Source organism: Malaclemys terrapin, chromosome 2, assembly GCF_027887155.1.
Source record: "Malaclemys terrapin pileata isolate rMalTer1 chromosome 2, rMalTer1.hap1, whole genome shotgun sequence".
In the NCBI taxonomy this organism is placed as follows: domain Eukaryota; kingdom Metazoa; phylum Chordata; order Testudines; family Emydidae; genus Malaclemys; species Malaclemys terrapin.
This window is the reverse complement of record NC_071506.1, coordinates 5555128-5578221: the sequence shown is the minus strand read 5'-3', so window position 1 is coordinate 5578221 and position 23094 is coordinate 5555128. Positions and strand designations below refer to the sequence as shown.

The window sequence follows — 23094 nt, the reverse complement described above, 5'->3', positions numbered from 1 at the left end:
GTGGTAACAGTTGGGATTTGGGTCCTCATCTCTCCAAAACACTGAACGTTGGAGGAGGATGTGGGAAGGCGGGTGGCTGGAGATGAGTCATTCTGGTTTGGGCCCAATCTCCAGTATATTGTGGCTCGTTTTCTATCATGTGTGCCCGTTGATCAATAACACACCACGCCCTTCTGGGATATTAATGAGTCATTTCTCTATAGCAGAATGAAACGCATCACCAGGAATGGACATTTTTTTAATCAGACATTTTCAGGGGCATAAACATCAGTGAGTCCCGAGCTTTATTTCTTCAGCACATTCACCAGGACATAGGGGGTTAAATAAAGGGGGAGGGATAGCTCAGTGGTTTGAGTATTGGCCTATTAAACCCAGGGTTGTGAGTTCAATCCTTGAGGGGGGCCATTTAGGGATCTGGGGCAAAAATCTGTCTGGGGATTGGTCCTGCTTTAGCAGGGGGTTGGACTAGATGACCTCCTGAGGTCCCTTCTAACCCTGATATTCTATGATTCTAACCTACCCTATATAGCATTGGTCAACGTGCCCCAGGCGCCACTAGTGGATTCAAAATGTGCACAGTCCAGCTGAGTGCCTAAGTCTCCAACCCCAAGGACATGAGAGAAAACCTTCTGGTTCCACTGAGTGACGTGGAGTTCCACCCAGTGACCGAGGCGGGAAAGGTGGTAGAGAAGCTTAGTGATGAGATCCAAGATGACACTTGATAGAAAAGGCCCAGTGTTAATCCCGGTGGGATGCATTGCAAAGAGGAGATGTCGTCTCTCCCTGGGTGGGTTCAGCAAGGAAACCCCCTCTCTGCCCAGCAGATCACACTCCCGTCCTGACAAAGGTGACAACAAAGCCGGCAAAGATGCTCATTGCCAATGCCGGGAAGCTGATTCTTATGTCACCCACCCCATTGCACAAATCTTCCTGGCAGCAGAGAAAAGAAGATTGGGGCGTGGCAAGAGTTTTAATCATTGTAGAGAGTGGGCACGATGGGGAACATCTCTTCTCCAGGACATAGTCAGGAGTGGAGCCATCTAAACAAGAAAAGGAAAAGGGGAGGGGGGTGAATCTGCATTTAAAAGTTCCCAAATGACTCCTTAAAGACTGTATCCATCAGTGTTGACTTTATCCTAAAGCCCACTGGGATCATAACGCCATGGAATCATCCATTTATCCCAGGGGATTTATCCATTTGTTTCTAGTTAAATAGCACCCTGAGACACCTCAGATTTGACAACTCCTTGGGAGGAGGAGGAGAAATTGCCCACAACTATCTGCTGAGATCTCTCAGAGGGAAAAGAATAAAGCCTCTGAGGAGGAACCCTTTCCACTCCTGTCAGGGTCCGCCGGTGAGCCCAACACTTTGTGATAAATGGTACTGGCTGATACCTGATCTTCATCCATCATCAGGAGAACATCATTGACCAATGCAGTCTCTGTGCCATAACGAGGTCTAAACCCAGAGTGAGAAGGGCCCAGGAGATCTAAGGCATCTGGAGGTGTCTTACCCCAACCTTCTCCACAGACTTACCCAAGAAGGGAGGATATCAATATGTTGAGTGATGGCCCCTTGAGCAAAGGCTGCTCTAATTCTTCCTTCGAAGCACTAGGAAGCCTGTCCTCACTGAGAGAGACATTGACAATGTCTACAACCAAGGACCCAGTCCTTCTCTGCTGGCCTTCACCAGACCGGAAAGACATGGATCCAGAGCACAGGTTGTGGGATGAAGTTCTCTCACGCCTCCAAGACCTCACGGAACATCAACAGATGGATCTCTAACAGAGACAATGAGGTCCTTGTTCCCCCAGGATCTTGCTCTGCCACCAGTTCATTCCTATTCTGATCAGTTTTACCCACAAAATAACAAGAAATTTCCTCAAAACGGCAAGCCTGGCCCCCAATGGAAAGGAGAGCAGCCTCGTGGCTGGTCTAACTTACACTCTATTTTCCATTGGTTCTGGGAAGTAGAAAAATAGCCATAGTACAGGGCACTCTGGGCATGACCCCTCCTTTCATGTCCTACCCTGGGGAATAGGAGCAGGGCAGCATAGGACCCTTATACCAGTTGTACACCAGCTGGGGCACCCAGCACATGGGGTATTCTCAACGGGACCATTTCTGCCCACTTACTTGTCTCCCTGCCCTTAATCAGCTACTCACTAAGCAAGGCTCTGATCTTGCCATCGGACCATGGGCTTAGGGATCTGCCTATGCGGTCCACTCCAGAATATGGCCCTAAGCACCTGCAATGCTGGGACTTACTTCTAATAAATGTCGTGCAGTAACGATCAGCGGTTGAGCAATTGACGGGATTCGTGCAGGTGTTCGCCGTTGTGGTGTTGCACACGTGGCAATGCAGTGAGTGAGCTGTGAAAAGAAGATAACACGGCATATCCGACAGCTATCGAAACAGTTTCTTTTATTTGATTGGCTGGGAAATCAGCCTTATTCTCCCAGGGAAATGTCATGAATACTTGCTCGGTGTCAGCCAGAATTGTGCGACAGGCAGCAGAATGTCACCGCTGAGGATCAGACCCGCTACTATCCAGACACAACACGTTGGTGGGCCAGATCCTCAGCAGATGTAAATCGGTGTATGTTCATCCAGGGAGCCAAACCGATTTAAACCCAAGAACTTAAGTGAGACATGGGTGGTGCTGGCCCTCTGCACAGGGATGAGTTTCACCCATGGAAAACGAAGGGAAACTGGTAACGTTACTGAGATGTGCAGAAAAGAAGGAAAGCAAAACTAATTAGAGAAGCAAATAGGAATAATAACTGGCAAAAGGCCGAAAACTGGGGAGAGTTCTGAAAAGAGCTACAAGAATTGGAGGTCTGAAAACCCTGCCTTTGTAGTGAGACACTTAAGAGGGATGATTGATTTAGTTGATTCAAGAGAATGCTAACAGGGGCTTGATCAGCAACTCTGATCCTACATGGGAAAGAGATTTCCGAGAGGAGACAGTTCTTTAAACTGACAGAAAAAGGATAAAGAGATCCAATGGATGGAAACTGAATCTCGACTAGAAATTGACTAGAAATAAGGCACTATTTTTTAGCAGGGAGGGTAATCAGCCATAGGAACAGATTTCCTAGGGACATGGTGGATTCTCCATCACTTGCAGTCTTTAAATCAAGGCTAGACCTCTTTCTAAAGATCTGCGCTAGCTCAAACAGAAGTGATGAGCGTGATGCAGAAATCGCCGGGGACAATGATTCTGATCACCTTTGTAAAGCGCTTTGTGCGCTACTGATGAACAGTGCTATATAAGAAGCAGGCAGTGGTGTAATTATTATTTCTGGGTCCAAGTTCTTCATCCAGTATTATACAAAAAGTCAGATCAGATTATCATAATGGTCTTTTTTGGCCTTAAAATCCACAAACAGCTTTCATTCCCGCTGATTTTTCAGATACTTTAATGGGCAAGGAAGAAAAGAAGCCAGTGGGGTCTTTACAAAGAAGATCAGCATTTATAGCGGAGGATAAAGAATGAGCCTGTACAAGGTGGAGTGACCACAGACTGCACAAAGAAGAGCAAAAGCTGCAGAAATCATTTATCTCAGGACAGTAGAGGAGCTGGCAGAACGTGCAAATAATGAGAAACGATCCGGTTCCTTTCTCTCCCCATCCTAGCTTCTGTAAACTTTTCCTTTGGGGAAGGAAGTCCACTGAAGCCAATGGGGGGTCTTTCCGCTGACTTCACTGGGCTTTGGCTCAAGCCCATAATTGTAAGTGTGCAGGAGCTCAGCGATGGAAAGCATTATTATCAATGGAAGTCTCACCTCTCTCTGCCCACAGGACCGCGGCCAGCAAAATGATTAGATAAGCCTTCATCTCCTTGGGATCCTCTCAGCTTGCAGAGAAAAGGACAGCTTCTCCGGTAGGGACGATGGATTGCCTTGGCAAACGAGGACAGCAGTTTTAAAGGCTTGGTCTCAGGTAGGTGTGACAATAGGTGGCTCAATAAGGTGTGGAGCATCCATATGTACCTACCTCATAAAGCGAGTCTGTTATTTACCTTTCCATTTACAATATTTGTCTTGCCTTTTTCTCCTTTGTCGTAAGCAGAGAAAACAGGAGAGGGGATTTTACATCCTTTTTCAGGGCGTTTCCTTTTAGTGAGGGCTCCATTATAACTCTGAGACGCCTGCAATTCAGTATATTGATCTGTAAACCCCTTTCAGCTACGGGTCAATCCATGAACACCCCACCCCACCCAATTCAAACGTCTCTTCCCTCCCCAACCCAACTGCTGTGACCCCTTCCTTATCTAATGCTATCATCCTCAATCCAGTATCTGGATTGGTTTGTCTTCTTGTTCCCTCCTATTCTCTGTATGACGGAGAAGAGAATCCTGTCTGCTCCATTCCTATTAGCGTAGGTCTGTGAGATGTGTGAGCTATATGTCTTGTGTGATAGGTGGTTATTGGCAGGCCCCTGAATATTTTCAGATGCACTTGGACAGTTCCAGGTGTTGTACTTGAAGTACTGCACAGGATCTTTTTAGGGGGAATAAGGCAAAACGCCACATTTATTAGTAATACATGTATTCATTAACACTGTATTATATGCATATAATATATTACACTTACACTCACACACACACACAAACACACTCCGTCTTGTTGTTACCAATTAGTTGTTCCCCTTAACTTCACTGGCCAGGTGAGTTAGATGGGGGAGGGGGTGGAGCCGGGCTTCTGCCGATCCAGATCGATGCTCCCATGTTGACAAGACGAGACCCGGGGTCCTCTGCAAGACACCTCACTTTTATAGCAGCTTTCCTCTTATGCAAATCTATACCAGATTCAAACTCTGTGTCTGTGTCCATTGGTCCTTTGTGCTGCTTTCTTTTGAGTGTTGTCCCAATGCTGCAAAGAGGGTGTTTCCAAAGAAGGTGCTTGCTTCTAACCCCCGAGGCCGTCGGTATGTCTGCTTGTCTTTAATGAGCCCACTTGACACGTTTTATTGTTCTTGGGTCTGGCTCCCAGCCCCTCTCCAACAGTTGAGGCTGTCTGGAGGTGCTGCCTTCCATGCCTTGCTCATCCACACCTCATTCATTCAACAGGGCAATTGATTAAGAGTGGGGGGAGGGGGGCAGAGCTCTTGTTCTACTGCTAGCAAAAAGAAAATTTTCTTCTATCTTATTCTATCCTTAGGGGCTATAATATAATACCAAGGGTAATGCAAAGTTTCTAAATGAGGCTTTGATACAAAGTCCCAGGATACAGAGGTCACACATGGGTAGACCCACCACAAGGTTATATGAAGAGGCACAATGTAAAGTTATATGAAAATTATCAGAGATTTATCTACACAGGCGTTGTTAGGTTGACATCCGAGTCACCACTTGTAATGCAGGCCAAGCCAGTAGTGACGAGGGCCCTTCACCATCTGAGTTCTGAGTTCTGTCCTACATGAAATGAGTTCGGCAGAGCTCAGTTCTGTTCCTAGAGCACAAGTGTGTCCACAACACAGAAACAGCTGCCAACCTTGACGCTTGCTGGTCTCCTTGTTAAGAGTCAGCAGGAGGCCAAAGACTGACTAAGGATTGTCTGTGGAGACCGTCTCCACACCACTGCTGCTCCCTCCAGGCCAGGGTTGGAGCAGTGTGGGAGAAGCTGGCATTGTGCGGCGTCTGGCGAAATAGAAATCTTCAAATCAGTGCAATCAATCAGGCAGCTTCCTCTATCTGCAAAGAGCAAAAAGCATCTCTCCTTACACCCATCCTCCTTGTCTGTTAACCTTTCCCAAGGTTCTCCTGAATCCGTTCGCTCACAGTCCATATCTTACTGTGCATTCTGCATGCCAGGTTTGTAGTGGGAAACATTGCCCACAAATATCGGTTTGGATATTTAAATGAGTTTGCTTTGACGCTATTATGTTTTTCTTTTCCAAGAGTCAACACAGCTCTGACAGTCTGGATTGACTTTTGTTTCCAACTTACAAAAATAGACAAAGCAAAAACAAAAGGAAATCTTCATATGAGAGAAAGCGAGGGAGAGCACTGTGTATGCAACTCCTTCTATAACAGCCATCCTGAACTGACAAACAGCACTGCCTCTAGTGGGAAGGCAGGTGCTGTACATGTGAGACGTTATCTGATTAAAATAGGACCACGTAGATCATTGTTGCTATCACTGTTATATAATTGCAACAAATCTTATACATAGTGTGCCACCTGTGTCAATGGAAAGGTTATGATTTGCTGAACATGATTATGTATTTGCTCCTTTGGTAGCACCCACGGGGTCATTTGCATCCTGTCTGGCCAGCACACTGTGAATGGAGTATTCAAGCTGATGGCTCATGAATGAACACAATGGACCATGGAAGAAGCCTATCTACACCTGATGGACTGTCCTGTGAACGTTCTAACTAGAGTATGGGTAATGCCCTCTGCTATGACTCAGCAAAGTGTGCAAGGGCATGTGACTAAAATCATGTGACCCTAAACTCCATCTTGTTACCTGTATTTTTCCACAAACTGGGCTGAGGGCTTTGTTTGGAACAATGGGTTTCCCTCCACATAGCAGAAGCTATAGAAGGCTCTGGAAACACCTCCATTTTGCCTCTTTCCTGCTCTAACCTCTGGACTATGGACTTACACTAATGGGAGCCTGAGCATTCTAACCAAGGGACTGAGGACCTTCCAAATTATTTGGAAGCAACCAGAGATTTAACAAGCCAGCAGTTTATGCCATCACTGCTACAAGCCTAATCCAAGAACTTTGCAATTACTGTATGTATTTGATTCCTTTAACAATTTTAACTCTCTCCTCTTTCTTTCTTTCTTTCTTTCTTTCTTTCTTTAATAAACCTTTAGATATTAGATACTAAAGGATTGGCAACAGCGTGATTATTGAGTAAGAGCTGAGATATATATTGACCTGCGTATGTGGCTGGTCCTTTGGGATCAGAAGAACCCTTTGGTTAATGAAATTGGTTTTCAATAACCACTCATCATTAAGTCTAGTGTCTGGGTGTTGAATCCAGGACTGGGATAATCTAAGGAGGCTGCATTTCTGACTTCTTGTTAGCCATTTTGGTGAGACAGAAGTTTACTTTTGTTGCTGGTCAGCTATATCTTATGGGAGAATAACCACCAGTACTGGGGTGTGTCTGCCCTATTTCTCAGCAGCTTGTTCTGAATTTGGTGTTCTCAGTTGTGACAACATGCAAATCAGAATCCCAACACCTCCCCTGTGTTTATGTGGCTATGTGCACCACAACCTGTGTTCATACCCTAGATATATTCAGGCAAAACAATATATTAGTAAAATGTTCATGAAAACAGTCAGTTTTAATGGCATATTGAAGAATGTTTGCTGACTATGAATTTAGAACTTGCAAACAGAATCATAGGACTGGAATGGACCACAAGAGGTTATCTAGTCCAGTCCCTCAAGGCAGGACCAAGTATTGTCAAGACTATCCATGGCAGGTGTTTGTCTAACCTACTCTTAAAAATCTCCAATGATGGAGATTCCACAACCTCCAGAGGCAATTTCTTCCAGTGCTTAACCACCCTGACAGTTAGGAAGTTTTTCCTGATGTCCAACCTAAACCGCCCTTGCTGCAATTTAAGCCCATTGCTTCTTTTCCTATACCCAGAGGTTAAGAAGAACAATTTTTCTCCCTCCTCCTTGTAACAAACTTCTCCGTACTTGAAAACTGTTATCATGTCCCCTCTCAGTCTTCTCTTCTCCAGACTAAACAAACCCAATGTATAGCTCATGTTTTCTAGACCTTTAATCATTTTTGTTGCTCTTCTCTGGATTTTCTCCAGTTTGTCCACATCTTTCCTGAAATGTGGCACCCAGAACTGGACACAATACTCCAGTTGAGGCTGTATCAGTGCAGAGCACAGCAGAAGAATTACTTCTCGTGTCCAGCTAATACATCCCAGAACGATTTTCGCTTTTTTTGCAACAGTGTTACACTGTTGGCTCATATTTAGCTTATGATCCACTATGACCCACAGATCATTTCCTCAGTACTTCTACCTAGGCAGTCATTTCCCATTTTAATGTGTGCAACTGTTGTTCCTTCCTAAGTGGAGTACTTTGCATTTGTCCTTATTGAATTTCATCCTATTTACTTCAGACCATTTCTCCAGTTTGTCCAGATCATTTTGAATTTTAATCCTAGAACTTGGAACCCTTCCCAGCTTGGTATTGTCTGCAAACTTTATAAGTGTACTCTCTATGCCATTGATGAAGATATTGAACAGAACCGGACCAGAACTGATCCCTGCGGAAGTCGTCTGACATGATTTGTTCTTGACAAATCCATGCTGACTGTTACTTATCACCTTATTATCTTCTAGGTGTTTGCAAATTGATTGCTTAATTATTTGCTCCATTATCTTTCTGGATACTGAAGTTAAGCCCACTCAATCCGGAGTTTCTGCATCAGAATCCTGATTCTAAGAGTTATGCCCATCCAATCAGAAAACAGAATTATACCCTGTGACCCCATGGGCGGAGTCACACCTGCTTGAATTCTGATTCTCAGAATGAACTACTTGCGATCGAGTTACAGATGCAGTGTTGTTTGCAGAAATCTTTTGGGGATGGAATTCACCCCTCTGGTTAGGGACCAGCATACGGACAAGGCAACATGTACATCCCACTAAAGCTCTCATTTTAGACAAAACTTTTCTTATTCGTGATGAAGTATAGAAGGAAGGAATTCAGTTTGACTCCTCTGTGTATCTAGCCAGATATTGACATGGCCCTCATCTCCATAGTATCTGAATACCTTTGATTCCTGGCTGTGTTTGCAGGGCCCACAGTTAGAAAAAACATGGAATCCTTGTGAACTAGGTAAACTTGATCTGGGGTCATTGAAAACCTACGTGGGACTTGGCAGGCATAAGTGGGACATTAGTGGCACCTATGCCTTTTGCCATTTGGGCGAATGTCACCCTGTCAGTATGTGGGAATGACCAATATGTTTGAGAAAATCACTATTTTCTTTTAATGCACAATTTGTGAGGCGGGAAGAAGGCAAAATTCTTCAAGGAAATGTTCTTATCATAAATTACTCATCCAAATCCAGTTGACAATACAACTTGTTTGAAACCAGAAGCAATTTGTTTCCTCTTTGGACACTCCCCCATCAAAGATGTTTAATCTAAACTCTTAGAGATTAGAATCTCTTATAGACATTCCTGCAGTTTCTGGGCAGTAAAACAGCACATAGCTGGAAAGGTGTCAGGCTAGTTCAGTTTATTGCAGGATGTTGCCCAACACCCCATTTAACAGCCTTTTAAAGATCAGTGCGTATGAGAGTCAGGGACTAGTAATAAGTTATGATCCTTTTTTAACCTACCCCACATATGCTCAAGATATGGCTGGCGGGTTAGATCCAACCTGCATGATATATTTATGACCCCAAGCACTGGTAATGCTGGGTATGAGGCCTGAGGCCTGAACTAGAGTAATAGTCAAGACATTGTTAAGCAAAGCTGGGCTGTTCACATGAAGTGGCCCCAAACCAGTTAACTGCAGCAAAAAAGGGCACTCCCGCTATCCATTTGGCATGCAGACAAAAGCAACAGACACTGGGGGAACAAATTCAGGTTTTACAAGAGCAGGTAACTACCCCCACTCTCCTCTCAAAGCCAGGATAAAAACCAGGGGCGCAGTTCCCAACTGCGCAGATCCCCAACTGCTTTGACTCATGGAACCACGCTCCATGCTCATATCTAAAAATATAACCTTCTTTCTCAAATATTTGTACATACCGGTTAAATTTTTTCCTTTATATGCTTCTAGGGTTACCATACGTCTGTTTTTTCCCGGACATGTCCAGCTTTTCGGCAATCAAACCCCCGTCCGGGGGGAATTGCCAAAAAGCCGAACATGTCCGGGAAAATGCCGGCCCGGCACTTCCCCTCCCACGGCTGCTCTGCTCCTCCCCTGACTCTTCGGCTCTGTTTAAGAGCCGAGCTGCCCGAGCGCTATGGGCTTCAGGCAGCCCCCTTGCCTCCGGACCCCAGCCGTCGGCCGGGCACTTCTCCTCCCGGGCTCTGACGGCGCAGGGTCCGGAGGCATGGGGGCTGCCCAAAGCCGGTAGCGCTTGGGCAGCTCAGCTCTTAAACAGAGCCGAAGAGTCAGGGGAGGAGCAGAGCCTCCGGCCGCGGCGGCTCTGCTCCTCCCCTGACTCTTCGGCTCTGTTTAAGAGCTGAGTGCTACGGGCTTCGGGCAGCCCCCGTGCCTCCGGACCCTGCGCCGCCGGAGCCCGGGAGGGGAAGTGCCCGGCCGGGGGCGCAGGGTCCGGAGGCATAGGGGCTGCCCAAACCCCAAGCGTTACCGGCTTCACGGTTTGCCGGGCAGCCTGCAGACCCTGCGCCCCCGGCTGGGCGCTTCCCCTCCCGGGCTCCAGCTGCGCTGGGGAAGCGCCGGCCGGGGCCGCAGGGTCTGGGGGCTGCCCGGCAAACCGTGAAGCCGGTAGCACTCGGGCAGCCCTTTTTGCGTGGCTGGGAGTGGGAGGGAGGAGGGGGCGGAGTTAGGGCGGTGAAGGGGCGGAGTTGGGGCGGGGCTGTGGTGGGGAAATGGGCGGGGCCAGGGCCCCGTGGAGGGTCCTCTTTTTTTATTTGTTCAATATGGTAACCCTATATGCTTCCTCAATTTGCTAAACTTGCTGCTACTGCCCATAATTTCAAATACCTTGATAGAGTTAATCTCTCTTGGCTCAGGTCTTGCTACCTTCCTAGGTTGCTCTCCACCCCCCACCCCCTTTTCTCCGCTTCTCCTCACTTCGTCTCTCTCTCTTGGTTTTAAAAGTTAAAAGTCGTAGTTTTACAGAAACCTCCAAAAGATAAAGCAATTAAAAACAGAACAAAACAAGAAACAAAAAGAAAACAAGGTAAAAATTTTACTTTAAATAAATCCAGTGAATTAATTATTTTAACCCTTCAGAAATACAACAGCTGGAATTATTCCCAACTTTCTTGAAGATAGGGTTGCCAAGCAACAGAAATGCACACTCTGCTTCTAATTCTAACCACTCACTAATATTTGAAACATGGGCTTTTCTTTTTTCCATATAATGTTTAAATTCCATTTAAAATAATGATAAATATAAAGTAATACAAAATTCCTTGTTACCAAATTAATGCAATACATTTGGCAAATATTCATTTATTTTTTATCAATTTTATTAAAAGCTTTAAATAAGGTAATAACTTGTTTATTCAAATGTTTAACCCTTTTAATTTTCTGTTTTTGTTTGCCTTACTTTGTATAGTTATGGATAGAATGCTGGCGCCATTTGTTTTTAATTGTAAGTTTGTCTTGTATGTCATGTGTGTTGTCCTGTGTTGTATGTTGTGTTTCAAGTGACTATTTTTTTTTTATTATTTTTATTTTGTTGCAACAAATGTCAATTTTATATCCTTTTAAAAATATATGTATATGTGGTACCACACTATTTGAAAATCATGGTTGGGGTATAATCAAAAAAGTTTCAGTTACAAATATATGTACATATATTTCTGCCTCAACAAATAATGCAATTGAAAACAAAAAGAATTCTCTTTTATCAATGACAGTTTTGTTTTGTTTTTTATTTATTTTTTTATTTATCATTCAAAGAAAAAATGTAAGGGGAAACCTCAATATTAAGATTAAGCTAACATTAACAAAATGTCAATTTCTTGTTTGGGCTTTTTATAAACTTGTTTGCACTTTTGAATATAATTATAAGACTGTCATAACCAAAAGGTTTTAAAATAACAATTTATGGCTAAGGCTAACCAAACAATTTCAACAGGTTTTCAACAGGTTTCCACCTTTGGCTCCCAAACATAACAAAGCATCATGAAAGTTTAATACCCTCAAAGTATTTGCATGGACCTGTATTTAAAATTTAATTTGGTTTAATTTTATAGTTGGTTTAATTTTCTACATTTTTCTTTTGTTATGTTATGTTATGTTATGTTATGTTATGTTATGTTATGTTATGTTATGTTAATGGGAAGCAGTGGTTGTTAAAGTTTGTGCTTCTAAACAGTTAACAAGAGTGAAGTTGGTATCACAAGCAAATTAACTCTAAAAACCTTATTAAAAGTATGTTACTAACAATTTTGCTGAAAGGAAGTGTTCAGCGAGGGAAAGCAATACACCTTCTCATGGAAGATTGTGAGCATCTATTTTAGCCATTAAGCATTACATTTCGTATAAAATATTAGTAATGCATCTCAAGTGAAAATGAATGTCTATACAACAATTGCAAAAATATAACTTGTGTTGTAAAATATTTGGTCCCTATTACATTTTAAATTCGAAATGAATCTGTGTATTAAATTTGGGTTACTAAAAACATGAGAAATGTAAAAACAAACAAACAAAAGCTTTATTGTAGTAACTAACTTAAGCTGTTTAAGTTGCATCCCACAGACCAAAGACACCAGATGATGTCAGTATACAGCGAAGAAACCCCCAAGCATCAAGAACAGAAAAATGAAGTGCTCTATCAATAAGAGACTGGTCAAATACACCTCTATCGACCATATACGGACAATTAATTTAACAAATCAGCAAAAAACCACTAGCCGGATCAGGATAAACTGTTATTTAATTTCAACTTGGTTACTGTGTAAAAACAACTGTATTATTGCTGTACTATTGTATTATCATTGTACTATTGCTGTGTTGTATTATTGCTGTACAACATTTACAATGTGCATAACCTTGCTAAACTGTTTAACCAACACACAGGTAAAAATCAACAAATGAACGGCAGCAAACTACATGAAGGCACATTAAAAACAAATCGGTAAAGAAATTAAGTTACACAGTAACTACACTTGGGTAAACAAATTCTGTGTTCCTACCCATCATAATTTGGGTCACTGACACTGCATCCTAACTAAGACACGTGTTATTCAGAACAATCTTGCTCAGTGTCTGGATACCAATACTACATCCTGCCACAGCACTATTTGATAAAATTGGTTACTGTCCAGGCAGTAAGTTATCTGGAAAACAACATCCATAAAAACAGCTGGCTCTACGTCAACTGCTGGTGTATCACGGGGCAATGCAATCCATGGAACAGAGAAGCTAAACATTCCTGTTTCCTGCCCAGCAAAGTTTACCAGAGGGTGACAACCAGCAGCAAGGGTGACCCATAACATGAATGGAGAGTACTGAGTAGTAACTAATTACAATATATTTATATAGAGAGGCCTCAGTGGTAGTGTCACTACTTCAAATTTCTGTTTTACTTCTCATATACATAGCACTCTGGGACACATTATCACAATCCCTATACCACTATATATACATATAGGCCCATATATACTACAAATATATACAGATCTGTCGCATCTTACGTGCATTTAACATGCACGATTTCAACTTTACGCAGTCGACAAAAACAAAACAAAAAAAGAGAAAAACAACAATTTTAATACTATACCTGTAGTGCGGGTGATTTCCGTTTGTTGTAGGTCTTACGAACGTGTTTGCTGAGGGCTGCGAGGGTCTGGACTCCATGGATGGGGAGACAGAAGGGGCAGAGGAGGAGACCTGTAGGGAGCGGGTACTGGAGGTAGATGCGGTCTTCTTCCCCTGCCTCACTCTCCGTTGGGCGGATCTCTGTTGTGCCTACAGACTCGCCAGGTGATTCCTCTGGGTCTGGTAGAGAAGCTTGGGGAGGTGAAGTCGCTCTTGGGGGGGGGGGGCGCTGGACTCACTGGCCATGTTGTCTCTTTGCCCGGAAGGACAGCGTGCAGCATCAAGATCTTGGGCTCTGAGGTGCAGTCCCTTCAAGCAGCCCTCCTCCGGACAGCCGGGTGGTAAGTAGTTTTGGGGTCTGGGGTTGAGGAGGTGGTTCCTTCCAGAGCATCCCTGTCTGGAGCAGCGGGTCAGCGATCAGCATCCTGGTCCTGGGTCATCGGGAGGGCTCCCCCGGTGGCATCCTTCCCGGAGGGGTGGCGATCAGCATCCTGGCCCTGGGTCGTCGGGGGGGATCCTCCGGTGGCACCTTTCCCAGCGGGGCGGCGATCAGCATCCTGGTCCCTGGGATTTTGGCTATACGCAGTTTTCGCTTTACGCGCTAACCGCGGAACGGAACCCCCATGTAAGATGAGACAGACCTGTACATCATACCCGTATTACTGATATATATTAATTATTTGGGATTGCCTCTAAGACTCAATCATAATACTACATTCCTTAGTCATGGTCCCGGGGCTAACATTCCCAGACCCGCCATAAGGGACTTGAAAGAATTGAATAAGAAAATCTGTCTACCGGTCATACGAGGGAATGTGCAGACTAAGGACAGATGGGGCATGAGTGTATTGATGGTAAAAAGAGGTAACCACATAACAGTGTTTAACCCACTGGGTTATCTTCAGTCCATGCATTATGTTTTTCCTGGACGATGGGTAAACAACCTCCCCATAAAAAAACAAGAAGTGGGGGAATGTAGTAAGATGAATCCATGAGACATAAACCCTCGGTATCAGGGCCCGGTATGAGGCCTGAGGCCTGAACTAGAGTAATAGTCAAGACATTGTTAAGCAAAGCTGGGCTGTGAGCCAGAGGCAGATCCCACTCACAGAAGTTGGCAAGAAGAGGGCTGCTAGAAGTCACTAATAAAATGAACCTGTGCCAAGACGGCACCAGAACAGCTGGGTAGGAACATATCCCACACAGATAACAAGGAACCAAGACCTAGCCTAAAGACAGTATAAAAGAACAATATGATGGATAGACAATATGAAAGGACAATACGGTGGAGACAATATGATATGAAAGGACAATACGATGGATAGTATGATGGATAGTTTGTTCGAACCAACCTGTGCCAGGAGAAGGCAACCCCCCAATAGAGGGGCTGTACCTCAATGCATCAGGAGTGATGAGTAATCTGTTTGCAAAAGGGTATAAGAATGCATCCCTGACTGGATGTCTTTGTCCGGCCTAGGGGGCAGTGGAAAGTCCCGCCACTGACTGAGCTGAGTCCATTGCCAGGGGGCACAAATTCATAGTATGTCCTGTAGAGTCTATAGGAAACGATTACTGTGTTTCCTTTGACAATAAACCTGGCCGGGGGCCTTCGTACCTTATTAGAGTCTGTGGTCATTGGTGGTTCTCTCGGGGTCTGCTGTGCAGGACTGGCTCCAGGGTTTTTGCCGCGATCACAATTGCGATCGACAGCACTCCGACGGCAGCTCCATCGCACCGCTTTCTTCTTCAGCGGGAATTCAGCGGCAGGTGCTTCCCTCCGAGAGGGACCCGCCGCCGAACTGCCGCCGAAGAGCCCGACGTGCCGCCCCTTCCCCTGGGCCGCCCCAAGCACCTGCTTGCTGGGCTGGTGCCTGGAGCCGGCCCTGCTGCTGTGTCAGCTATCTGCTCAGAGTCGGGGCAGCACACAGAGGGAACATGCACGCAGCCGACTGATATCAACATTGAACAGAGCAGAGCACCACATCGGTAGCGTCTGACGACACTGGGACTAATCATATTATGGCCTAGTCACATTCTCCAGAATCTCAGCTTACTTGTTTTTTAAAAATGAAAGTTTCTTGCCCTCATGGTTGTGAAGAAAATCTTCCAAATGTGAACCAAGTGTAACCGACGGTGCCTGAGTTTGCAGACAGCTTGATACCATTGCTCTAAAGGGTGTGACCTGCCCTGCTCCCCACTGGAATGTCATCCCTAAAGGCCAACGATGACACTTCAGTATCAATGTTAACGATCCACTGCTGGTCCTTCTACAGGATGGAGCAGAAAAGGAGATGGGAATGAAGTTTTGGGGGAGAGGAAACTGAGAGTTGTTGCAGGGAAGTAAAAACCATAGGGAAGAACAGAAGAGGCTTGCAAAGAAGGAATGAGAGGGAGAGAAAGAGAGAAAGGAGGGTGGGGAAGGAAGAGAGAGAAGGCAGCAGTAGCAGTGACTTTACAGGGAGTAGATTTTCTTGCTGAATGTGACAATAAGTGTGAATATATTAAAGTTTAATCACTGCATGAAGGCTGTATTGTCCCCCTGATCTCTGTGCAGTGCTCCACTGACATCAGGGGAGTGTGAAGGGGTGTGACCTGCCCTGCTCCCTATTGGAGTGGGGATGCTGTGGACTGAGGGGAGCATGAAGTCCTGAATGTCTATCCTAGGCCTTAGCCTAAGCTCAAACATGGGCGCCAGCCAAATGAATGTGATACCCTAGACTTACACAGGAAGTTACTAGTTCAAATCCAGGGCTTATCTGCAGCGATGCTAGATGACACTGAGTTTTTATTATTATTTAAGATGATTATTATAGTGCCGTGAGGCCCCAAATTATGATCAGGGCTTCATTGTGCTAGTTGCTATATAAATCTAAACAGATCCACTCCCTGATACAGAGAACCGAGCAATTGTCAGGCAAAAATGGAACAAGCTGGAGTTAAGGTTGTTAATGTGCATCAACATCCAGGGTGCAACTACCCTGAAATGCAGTTCTGCTCTAAAAAGCGACCCTGTAAAAAACGCATCATGGGTTTGTCTCCCGGTGATGCCCGATCAAACTTCGTATTCAAGCCAAAAAAGATGCTTTTTTCTAATTGCAAACTCGGCCTGAGATCTGAGAGTCAAGCTGGGCTCTTGTCCTTTTTATGCATCATCACCAGTAACAATGGGTCTGCGGGCCAAATCCTAGCCACAGTGACACCTCTGCAACCCCTTTCTCTTCAGATTCTGCTCTGTTCCTCCCATGCCTTCGTGAGGTCGTTATAATTATTGTATTACAGCGGCATCCTGAGGCCTCCGTTGAGATCAGGGCCCCATTGTGCTCGATGCTGTACAGGCACTAGAGACAGTGCCTGCCCCAAAGAGCTGAGAATCTAAGTAGAAAAAGGATGGGAAGGGAAATGGAGGCACAGCAAGGTAAAGCTACTTGCCACGGTCACAGGCAGAGCCGGGAATAGAACCTACATCTCCTGAGTCCCAGTCTGGTGCCTTATCCACTAAAGAACACTGCTTTTTGATAACCTGGCCATCAATGCCTTGAAAGCATGGCTCCGGCTCGTATTCAGGTTGCCACTTTCTGACTGAGCACCCTCCCCACAAAAAACGAATCCAGCCCCCCTTCTGCAGAAGAGAAGAGTGAGGAGGGATTTGATAGCTGGTTTCAACTACCTGAAAGGGGGTTTCAAAGAGGATGGATCTAGACTGTTCTCAGTGGTACCAGATGATAGAGCAAGGAGTAATGGTCTCAAGTTGCAGTGGGGGAGGTCTAGGTTGGATATTAGGAAACACTATTTCCCTAGGAGGGTGGTGAAGCACTGGAATGCGTTACCTAGGGAGGTGGTGGAGTCTCCTTCCTTGGAGGTTTTTAAGGCCCGGCTTGACAAAGCCCTGGCTGGGAGGATTTAGTTGGGGATTGGTCCTGCTTTGAGCAGGGGGTGGGACCAGGGCCGGTGCAACCATTTAGGTGACCTAGGCGGTTGCCTAGGACACTAGGATTTGGGGGGCGCCATTTTCTTCGGCAGCGACCGCGGCAGCCAGATCTTCGGCCGCCCCGGTCGCCATCGGCATTTAGGCGGAGGGAGCTGGGGCAGTGGAGCGCGGGGAGGGCTGCCTGCAGCAAAGGGGGGGGCGGCACGCGGGGGAACTCCCCGCCCCAGCTCACCCCTGCCCCGCCAATCAGCTTAGGCGCCGCAAGCCTGGGAGGCGGGAGAAGTGAAGCAGTCACGGTGTGCTCGGGGAGGAGGCGGGGCAGGGATGAGCTGGGGCAGGGGGGGCACCTCAGGGCGGAGGGGGGGAGCTGCCGCGGGGGCGGGGCATCTCAAGGCGGGGGCTCGGGGATGGGAGGGGCGCGAGGTGGAAGTTTCGCCTAGGGCACGAAACATCCTTCCACCGGCCCTGCGTGGGACTAGATGACCTCCTGAGGTCCCTTCCAACCCTGATATTCTATGATTCTATGATTCTAAGCCTTACCACCTTGCTCAAGCCACATGCTTGACTATGGCTGGTGCACAGAGCTAGGGTCCTCCTGGTTTTGTGGAAGGCAGCAGCACTGGGATACAAGGAGAGGTGTTCGCGCTCTCTCGTCTGGGATGTGTTCTGCTCCTCCAGCCTGCACCTAGCCAGAAAACTCTGTATCATGAATCCGGTGCAAGCTCATTCGATGCTTAGCACTTTGGAAGTTGACGTTGTCTAACCCTACTAGTTTGGCCAACACTAGCTTGTCTCAGCCTCTACAGAGCTCAAATCACGAGCCTCTACCATTTGAGCTAACAGAGTAACTGCGCTAGCTGGAAGCACTAAGAGGTTCATAAACCTCTCAAATAGACCAGCTGCTAGCAAGGATCAAAGACCGCCCTCCCCTGCCACAATGCAAGTTACGCCTACACTGCCGCTGCCCATGCTGTCGCTGTTCTAAGGGCCTGATTCTGATCTAACAATGGTGGCAGGACTCCCCTTGTGTGAAACTGATGTCAGGAAGAACAGAAGCAGGCCCTCAGTCTCTGGCAGCATTAAATTCATTGCTCCTCAAAAACTCATCAGAGGGTACGTCTATACTTACCTCCGGGTCCGGCGGTAAGCAATCGATCTTCTGGGTTCGATCTATCTTGTCTAGACACGATAAATCGATCCCGGAAGTGCTCGCCGTCGACGCCGGTACTCCTGCTCCGCGAGAGGAGTACGCGGAGTCGACGGGGGAGCCTGCCTGCCGCGTCTGGACCGCGGTAAGTTCGAACTAAGGTACTTCGACTTCAGCTACATTATTCACGTAGCTGAAGTTGCGTATCTTAGTTCAAAGTGGGGGGTTAGTGTGGACCAGGCCAAAGACAAGACCAGGGACTTATTCCACATTGCAGATCTGTCCTACACTGGCAATAAAAGGGAGGCTTGAGCACAAAGGTGGCCTATATAGCATGACAATAACCTCATAGTAATGATTCCTGCAGAGACTTGTCTATACTAGGGGTTCCCATTGAACTGCGAGTAGCATCCTGGTGGGAGTTTCCCCCCCATGCAGACACAGCCCTGATTTTCTCTCCTATGTTTCAAGCCTTCCGCAGTTTCCTCCTTGCAGACACGCAGTGAGAAGGAAAGAGCTCTGGGGAAAACCTGCCCAGAGTTTAACGTGACTTCATTATTTGTGATGTGAAAGAGCAGGTTAATATTTACATTGGTAGGGATGCTCCCTGTGAGACGTCACTTATATGAGCTTTTGATTGAGGAAGTGACAGAGGCTCCCTGAGACTTTTAAATAGCAACTGGCAAGTGTTTTTGCATATCCAATGGTTTTTTTAGTTGTACCAATGGACAACCAATCTGTTTGTCCCTGGGAACGTTTCGTTAGAGCTCATAAATCCCAGTGATGGGTACGGTAGATGGCAGATTGATCAACCTGATAGATGAATGGAGGATAGAAAGACAGCGCCGCAGAGGTACCCATCATTTGTTCCCTCTCTTGTCCTCCAAAGCCCTGGCAAGCCACACCCTTCAGAGACTTTGTAACACAGCTCGATACCAACCTGGGAACGACTAAGTCTTTTCCCAAGGGGTTAATGATGGTGCTGCCCCATGATGGTGGTCTGGGGATTTCAGATGGTGCTGCCCCAGGACACTGGTCTGGGGATTTCAGATGGTGCTGCCCCATGATGGTGGTCTGGGGATTTCAGATCAAGGAAGCTGGGTCCTACGAAAGGCAGTGAGTCACCATGCCCTGCCAGCCTAGCCCTGTACCGTCTATTCTGCACATACATAGACAATATCAAATGCACGTGTATTTGAAAAGAACAACAAGAAGCCATTTCAAATCTCTTGTGACATCAGCTTAGCTTCCAACCCGTCCGGTCCTGTCCTAGCGTCTAGAGCAGAGGTGGGCAAACTACGGCCCGCGGGACCCTCCTGCCCGGCCCCTGAGCTCCTGGCCCGCGAGGCTAGCCCCTGGCCCCTCCCCTGCTGTTCCCCCTCCTCCGCAGTCTCAGCTCACTGTGCCGCCGGCGCAATGCTCTGGGCGGTGGGGCTGCGAGCTCTTCCCGGGCAGTGCAGCTGCAGAGCCTGGCCTGACCCGGTCTCTGTGCTGCGCGGTGGCATGGCTGGCTCCAGTCGGGCAGCGCAGCTGCCCGTCCTGGTGCTCTGGGTGGCGCAGCTGTAGTGCTGCCAGCCACTGGTGCTCCAGGCAGCGTGGTAAGGGGGCAGGGAGCAGGGGGGGTTGGATAGAGGGCAGGGGAGTTTGGGGTGGTGGTAAGGGGGTGGGGGTGTGGATAGGGGTCGGGGCGGTCAGAGAGTGGGGAACATGGGGGCAGGGGTCCCTGGGGGGAAGTTAGGAAGGAGGGGGGGGTTGGATGGGGCAGCGGGGGGCAGTCAGGGGCAGCGGGGGGCAGTTAGGGAACAGGGAGAAGGGGTTGTTGGACAGAGGGCAGGGGTCCTGGGAGGGTTGTCAGTAATTACAGGAGGGGTTGGATGGGGCGGCGGGGGGGCAGTCAGGGGCAGGGGTTCTGGGGGCAGTCGGAGACAGGGAGAAGGGGTTGTTGGACGGAGGGCAGGGGTCCTGGGGGGGTTGTCAGTAATTACAGGAGGGGTTGGATGGGGCGGCAGGGGGTAGTCAGGGGCACGGGTTCTGGGGGCTGTCAGGGGACAGGGAGCGGGGGGGTGGATGGGGCAGGAGTCCGGGGGGCCATCAGGGGGTGAGAAGCAGGGGAGGAGTCTGATACGGGGCATTGGCTGGGCCATGCCCAGGGCCGCCCAGAGGGGGGGCAAGTGGGGCAATTTGCCCCAGGCCCCGGGCCCTGCAGGGGCCCCCACAAGAATGCTGGAGGCTCCCCCCCGGCCTCCGCCTGCCCCCTCTCCCAGAGCCTCAGTGCGCCGTGTCTAGGAGTGGTCCTGGACAGCGCTGCAGCGGACTGGTGGCTCCAGCAGGGCCTGAGCTCCCGCCATTCGGAGCCGCGTGGTAAGGGGGCGGGGCTGCAAGCTGCAGCCGAGCGGCGGGAGCTCAGGCCCCGCTGGAGCCACCACACCGCTGCAGCGCTGTCCAGGGCCGCTACTGGACGCGCCGCGCTGAGGGTCCGGGAGAGGTGAGGCGGGGGTAAGCAGCATGGTAAACCCCTCTGAGCCGGACACCCCCGACCCCATCCCCCCCACAGCCCTGACCCCTAGCTCCAAGCCCAGCCCCTCTGAGCCAGGCACCTCCTGACCCCATCCCCCCCACAGTCCTGACCCCTAGCTCTGAGCCCAGCCCCTCTGAGCCGGGCACCCCCCCCGACCACATCCCCCCTACAGCCCTGACCCCTAGCTCCGAGCCCAGCCCCTCTGAGCTGGGCACCTCCTGACCAGGGCCGGCTCCAGGCACCAGGCACCCAAGCACATGCTTGGGGCGGCACCTGGTAAGGGGTGGCGGGGGGAGCGCGGCGCGGCATTCCGCGGGGTGGGGGGCGCTCCGGCGGCACGGCGCTGGGGGGGCGGGCTCCGGTTGCGATGGGCTCGGCGAGGGGGCGGCGCGGGCGCGGCGCTGGAAGGGGGTTCCAGTGGGGGCGGGCTCTGGCGGCTCGCCGCAGCGCGGGGCTCAGTGCTCGGGGGGGGGGTTCTGGCGTGTGGCGCTCGGCGGCGGCGGGGGGCATCACGGGGCTCGGCACTGGGGGGTTCCGGTGGCGCTCGGCGCGGGGGGGGGGGCTCCGGCGCGCGGTGCTCGGCGGGGGGGCGCGGGGGCGGCACTCTGCGGGGGGGTTCCAGCGGCGCTCGGCTAGGGGTGGGGCGGTGCGGCGCTTGGCTGGGGGAGGGCGGCGCTCGGCGGGGGGATTGGGGGGTGGCGCTTTTTTTTGCTGCTTGGGGCAGCAAAAAAGCTAGAGCCAGCCCTGCTCCTGACCCCATCCCCCCACAGCCCAGAACCTCAGCTCTGAGCCAGGCACCCCCCAACCCAGAGCCCAGCTCCCCACCCAGCCCTAGGCAACAGCAGCGCCACCCCCAGGCAGCGACAGCCCATTGGCACCAACCATCACCATCACCCAGCGACAGCCCATTATGTAATTGCAAATGTATACATCCCATTAAAGCATTTAATGGTTTAAATAATGTATTTCGTGTATTTTCAAATGATTAAAAATTAATTTTTGAATGTATTTCACTGGTTTTTTTTTTACATTTCCAAATACATGTTACTATAGTATTGCAACTTTTTTTATGGAAGGGGCCCCCAAAATTGCTTTGCCCCAGGCCCCCTGAATCCTCTGGGCAGCCCTGACTAGCCTCCCCTAACTGGCCCTCCATACAATTTTGGAAACCCGATATGGCCCTCAGGCCAAAAAGTTTGCCTGCCCCTGTTCTAGAGAGTCCCACTCAGGTTTGCTGCAAAGGTAACCAAAATCACAAACAAGGTCCTCTGCAAGGAAAAGTGTCTCATGAATGCGTCAGACTGAACTCTACACAACACCAAATCAGCAAGTCCTACAGAGGCTGTCTTCTGGGACTCAGTGATCTGTATTGCTGTGCATGTGCAGTTGTGCCTCCCCCCTCCCCCCCGTTTGAGCACACACATGCAGTGGGTGCACACAGTTGCCTCTGCAGGGAGGCAAGCGAGCCTGCTTACTGAAAATTAGGCTCACAACATATATGGCAAAGCAGTCGAGTCAAACAACTTCCCCATACTACCTGTGCTGTAGCCAACTCCTGTTTCCCCTGAAGGACTTCAAGATAGGTGCTATGATGCTTGCAGCAGCCACTCAGAACAACAATAGAGAGAGACTCAGATCAGCTTCCTCCAGAAACTCAGGCTCCTGCCACTTGAGACAAAGGAGAATCCCCATGAGCAGTATAGGGTCCGTGACACAAAGCTGAGCAGTTTGTAGATCAATCTCTGATAATTTTCATATAACTTTACATTGTGCCTCTTCGTATAACCTTGTGGTGGGTCTACCCATGTGTGACCTCTGTTTTCATGGGACTTTGTATCAAAGCCTCATTTAGAAACTTTGCATTGCCCTTGGTATAATATTATAGCCCCTAAGGATAGAATAAGATAAAAAAAAAAATTCTTTTTGCTAGCAGTAGAACAAGAGCTCTCCCCGCCCCCACTCTTAATCAATTGCCCTGTTGAATGAATGAGGTGTGGATGAGCAAGGCATGGAAGGCAGCACCT

The 23094-nt window shown here is 48.4% G+C and overlaps 1 protein-coding gene across 1 annotated transcript; it reads right to left on the bottom strand.

The window, feature by feature from the left end:
- Positions 1–249: 249 nt before the first annotated feature.
- LOC128832201 (lymphocyte antigen 6E-like) lies at positions 250–22638 on the bottom strand. Its single transcript, XM_054019338.1, has 4 exons — positions 22608–22638; positions 3791–3906; positions 2270–2374; positions 250–1040 (listed from the first exon to the last, which is right to left on the bottom strand). The coding sequence occupies exons 2-4, from the start codon at positions 3840–3842 to the stop codon at positions 826–828; spliced, it is 372 nt and encodes a 123-aa protein (XP_053875313.1). The 5' UTR covers positions 3843–3906; positions 22608–22638; the 3' UTR covers positions 250–825.
- Between the last annotated feature and the right edge of the window lie 456 nt (positions 22639–23094).

Excerpts from the sequence above, each read along its gene's own strand:
- LOC128832201 (XM_054019338.1), bottom strand. The coding sequence starts at position 3,842 with ATGAAGGCTTATCTAATCATTTTGCTGGCCGCGGTCCTGTGGGCAGAG. Across the intron at positions 2,375-3,790 it reads GGTCCTGTGGGCAGAGAGAG|CTCACTCACTGCATTGCCAC; the intron begins GTGAGACTTCCA and ends TTCTTTTCACAG. Across the intron at positions 1,041-2,269 it reads CTGCACGACATTTATTAGAA|ATGGCTCCACTCCTGACTAT; the intron begins GTAAGTCCCAGC and ends TTTCTTGTTTAG.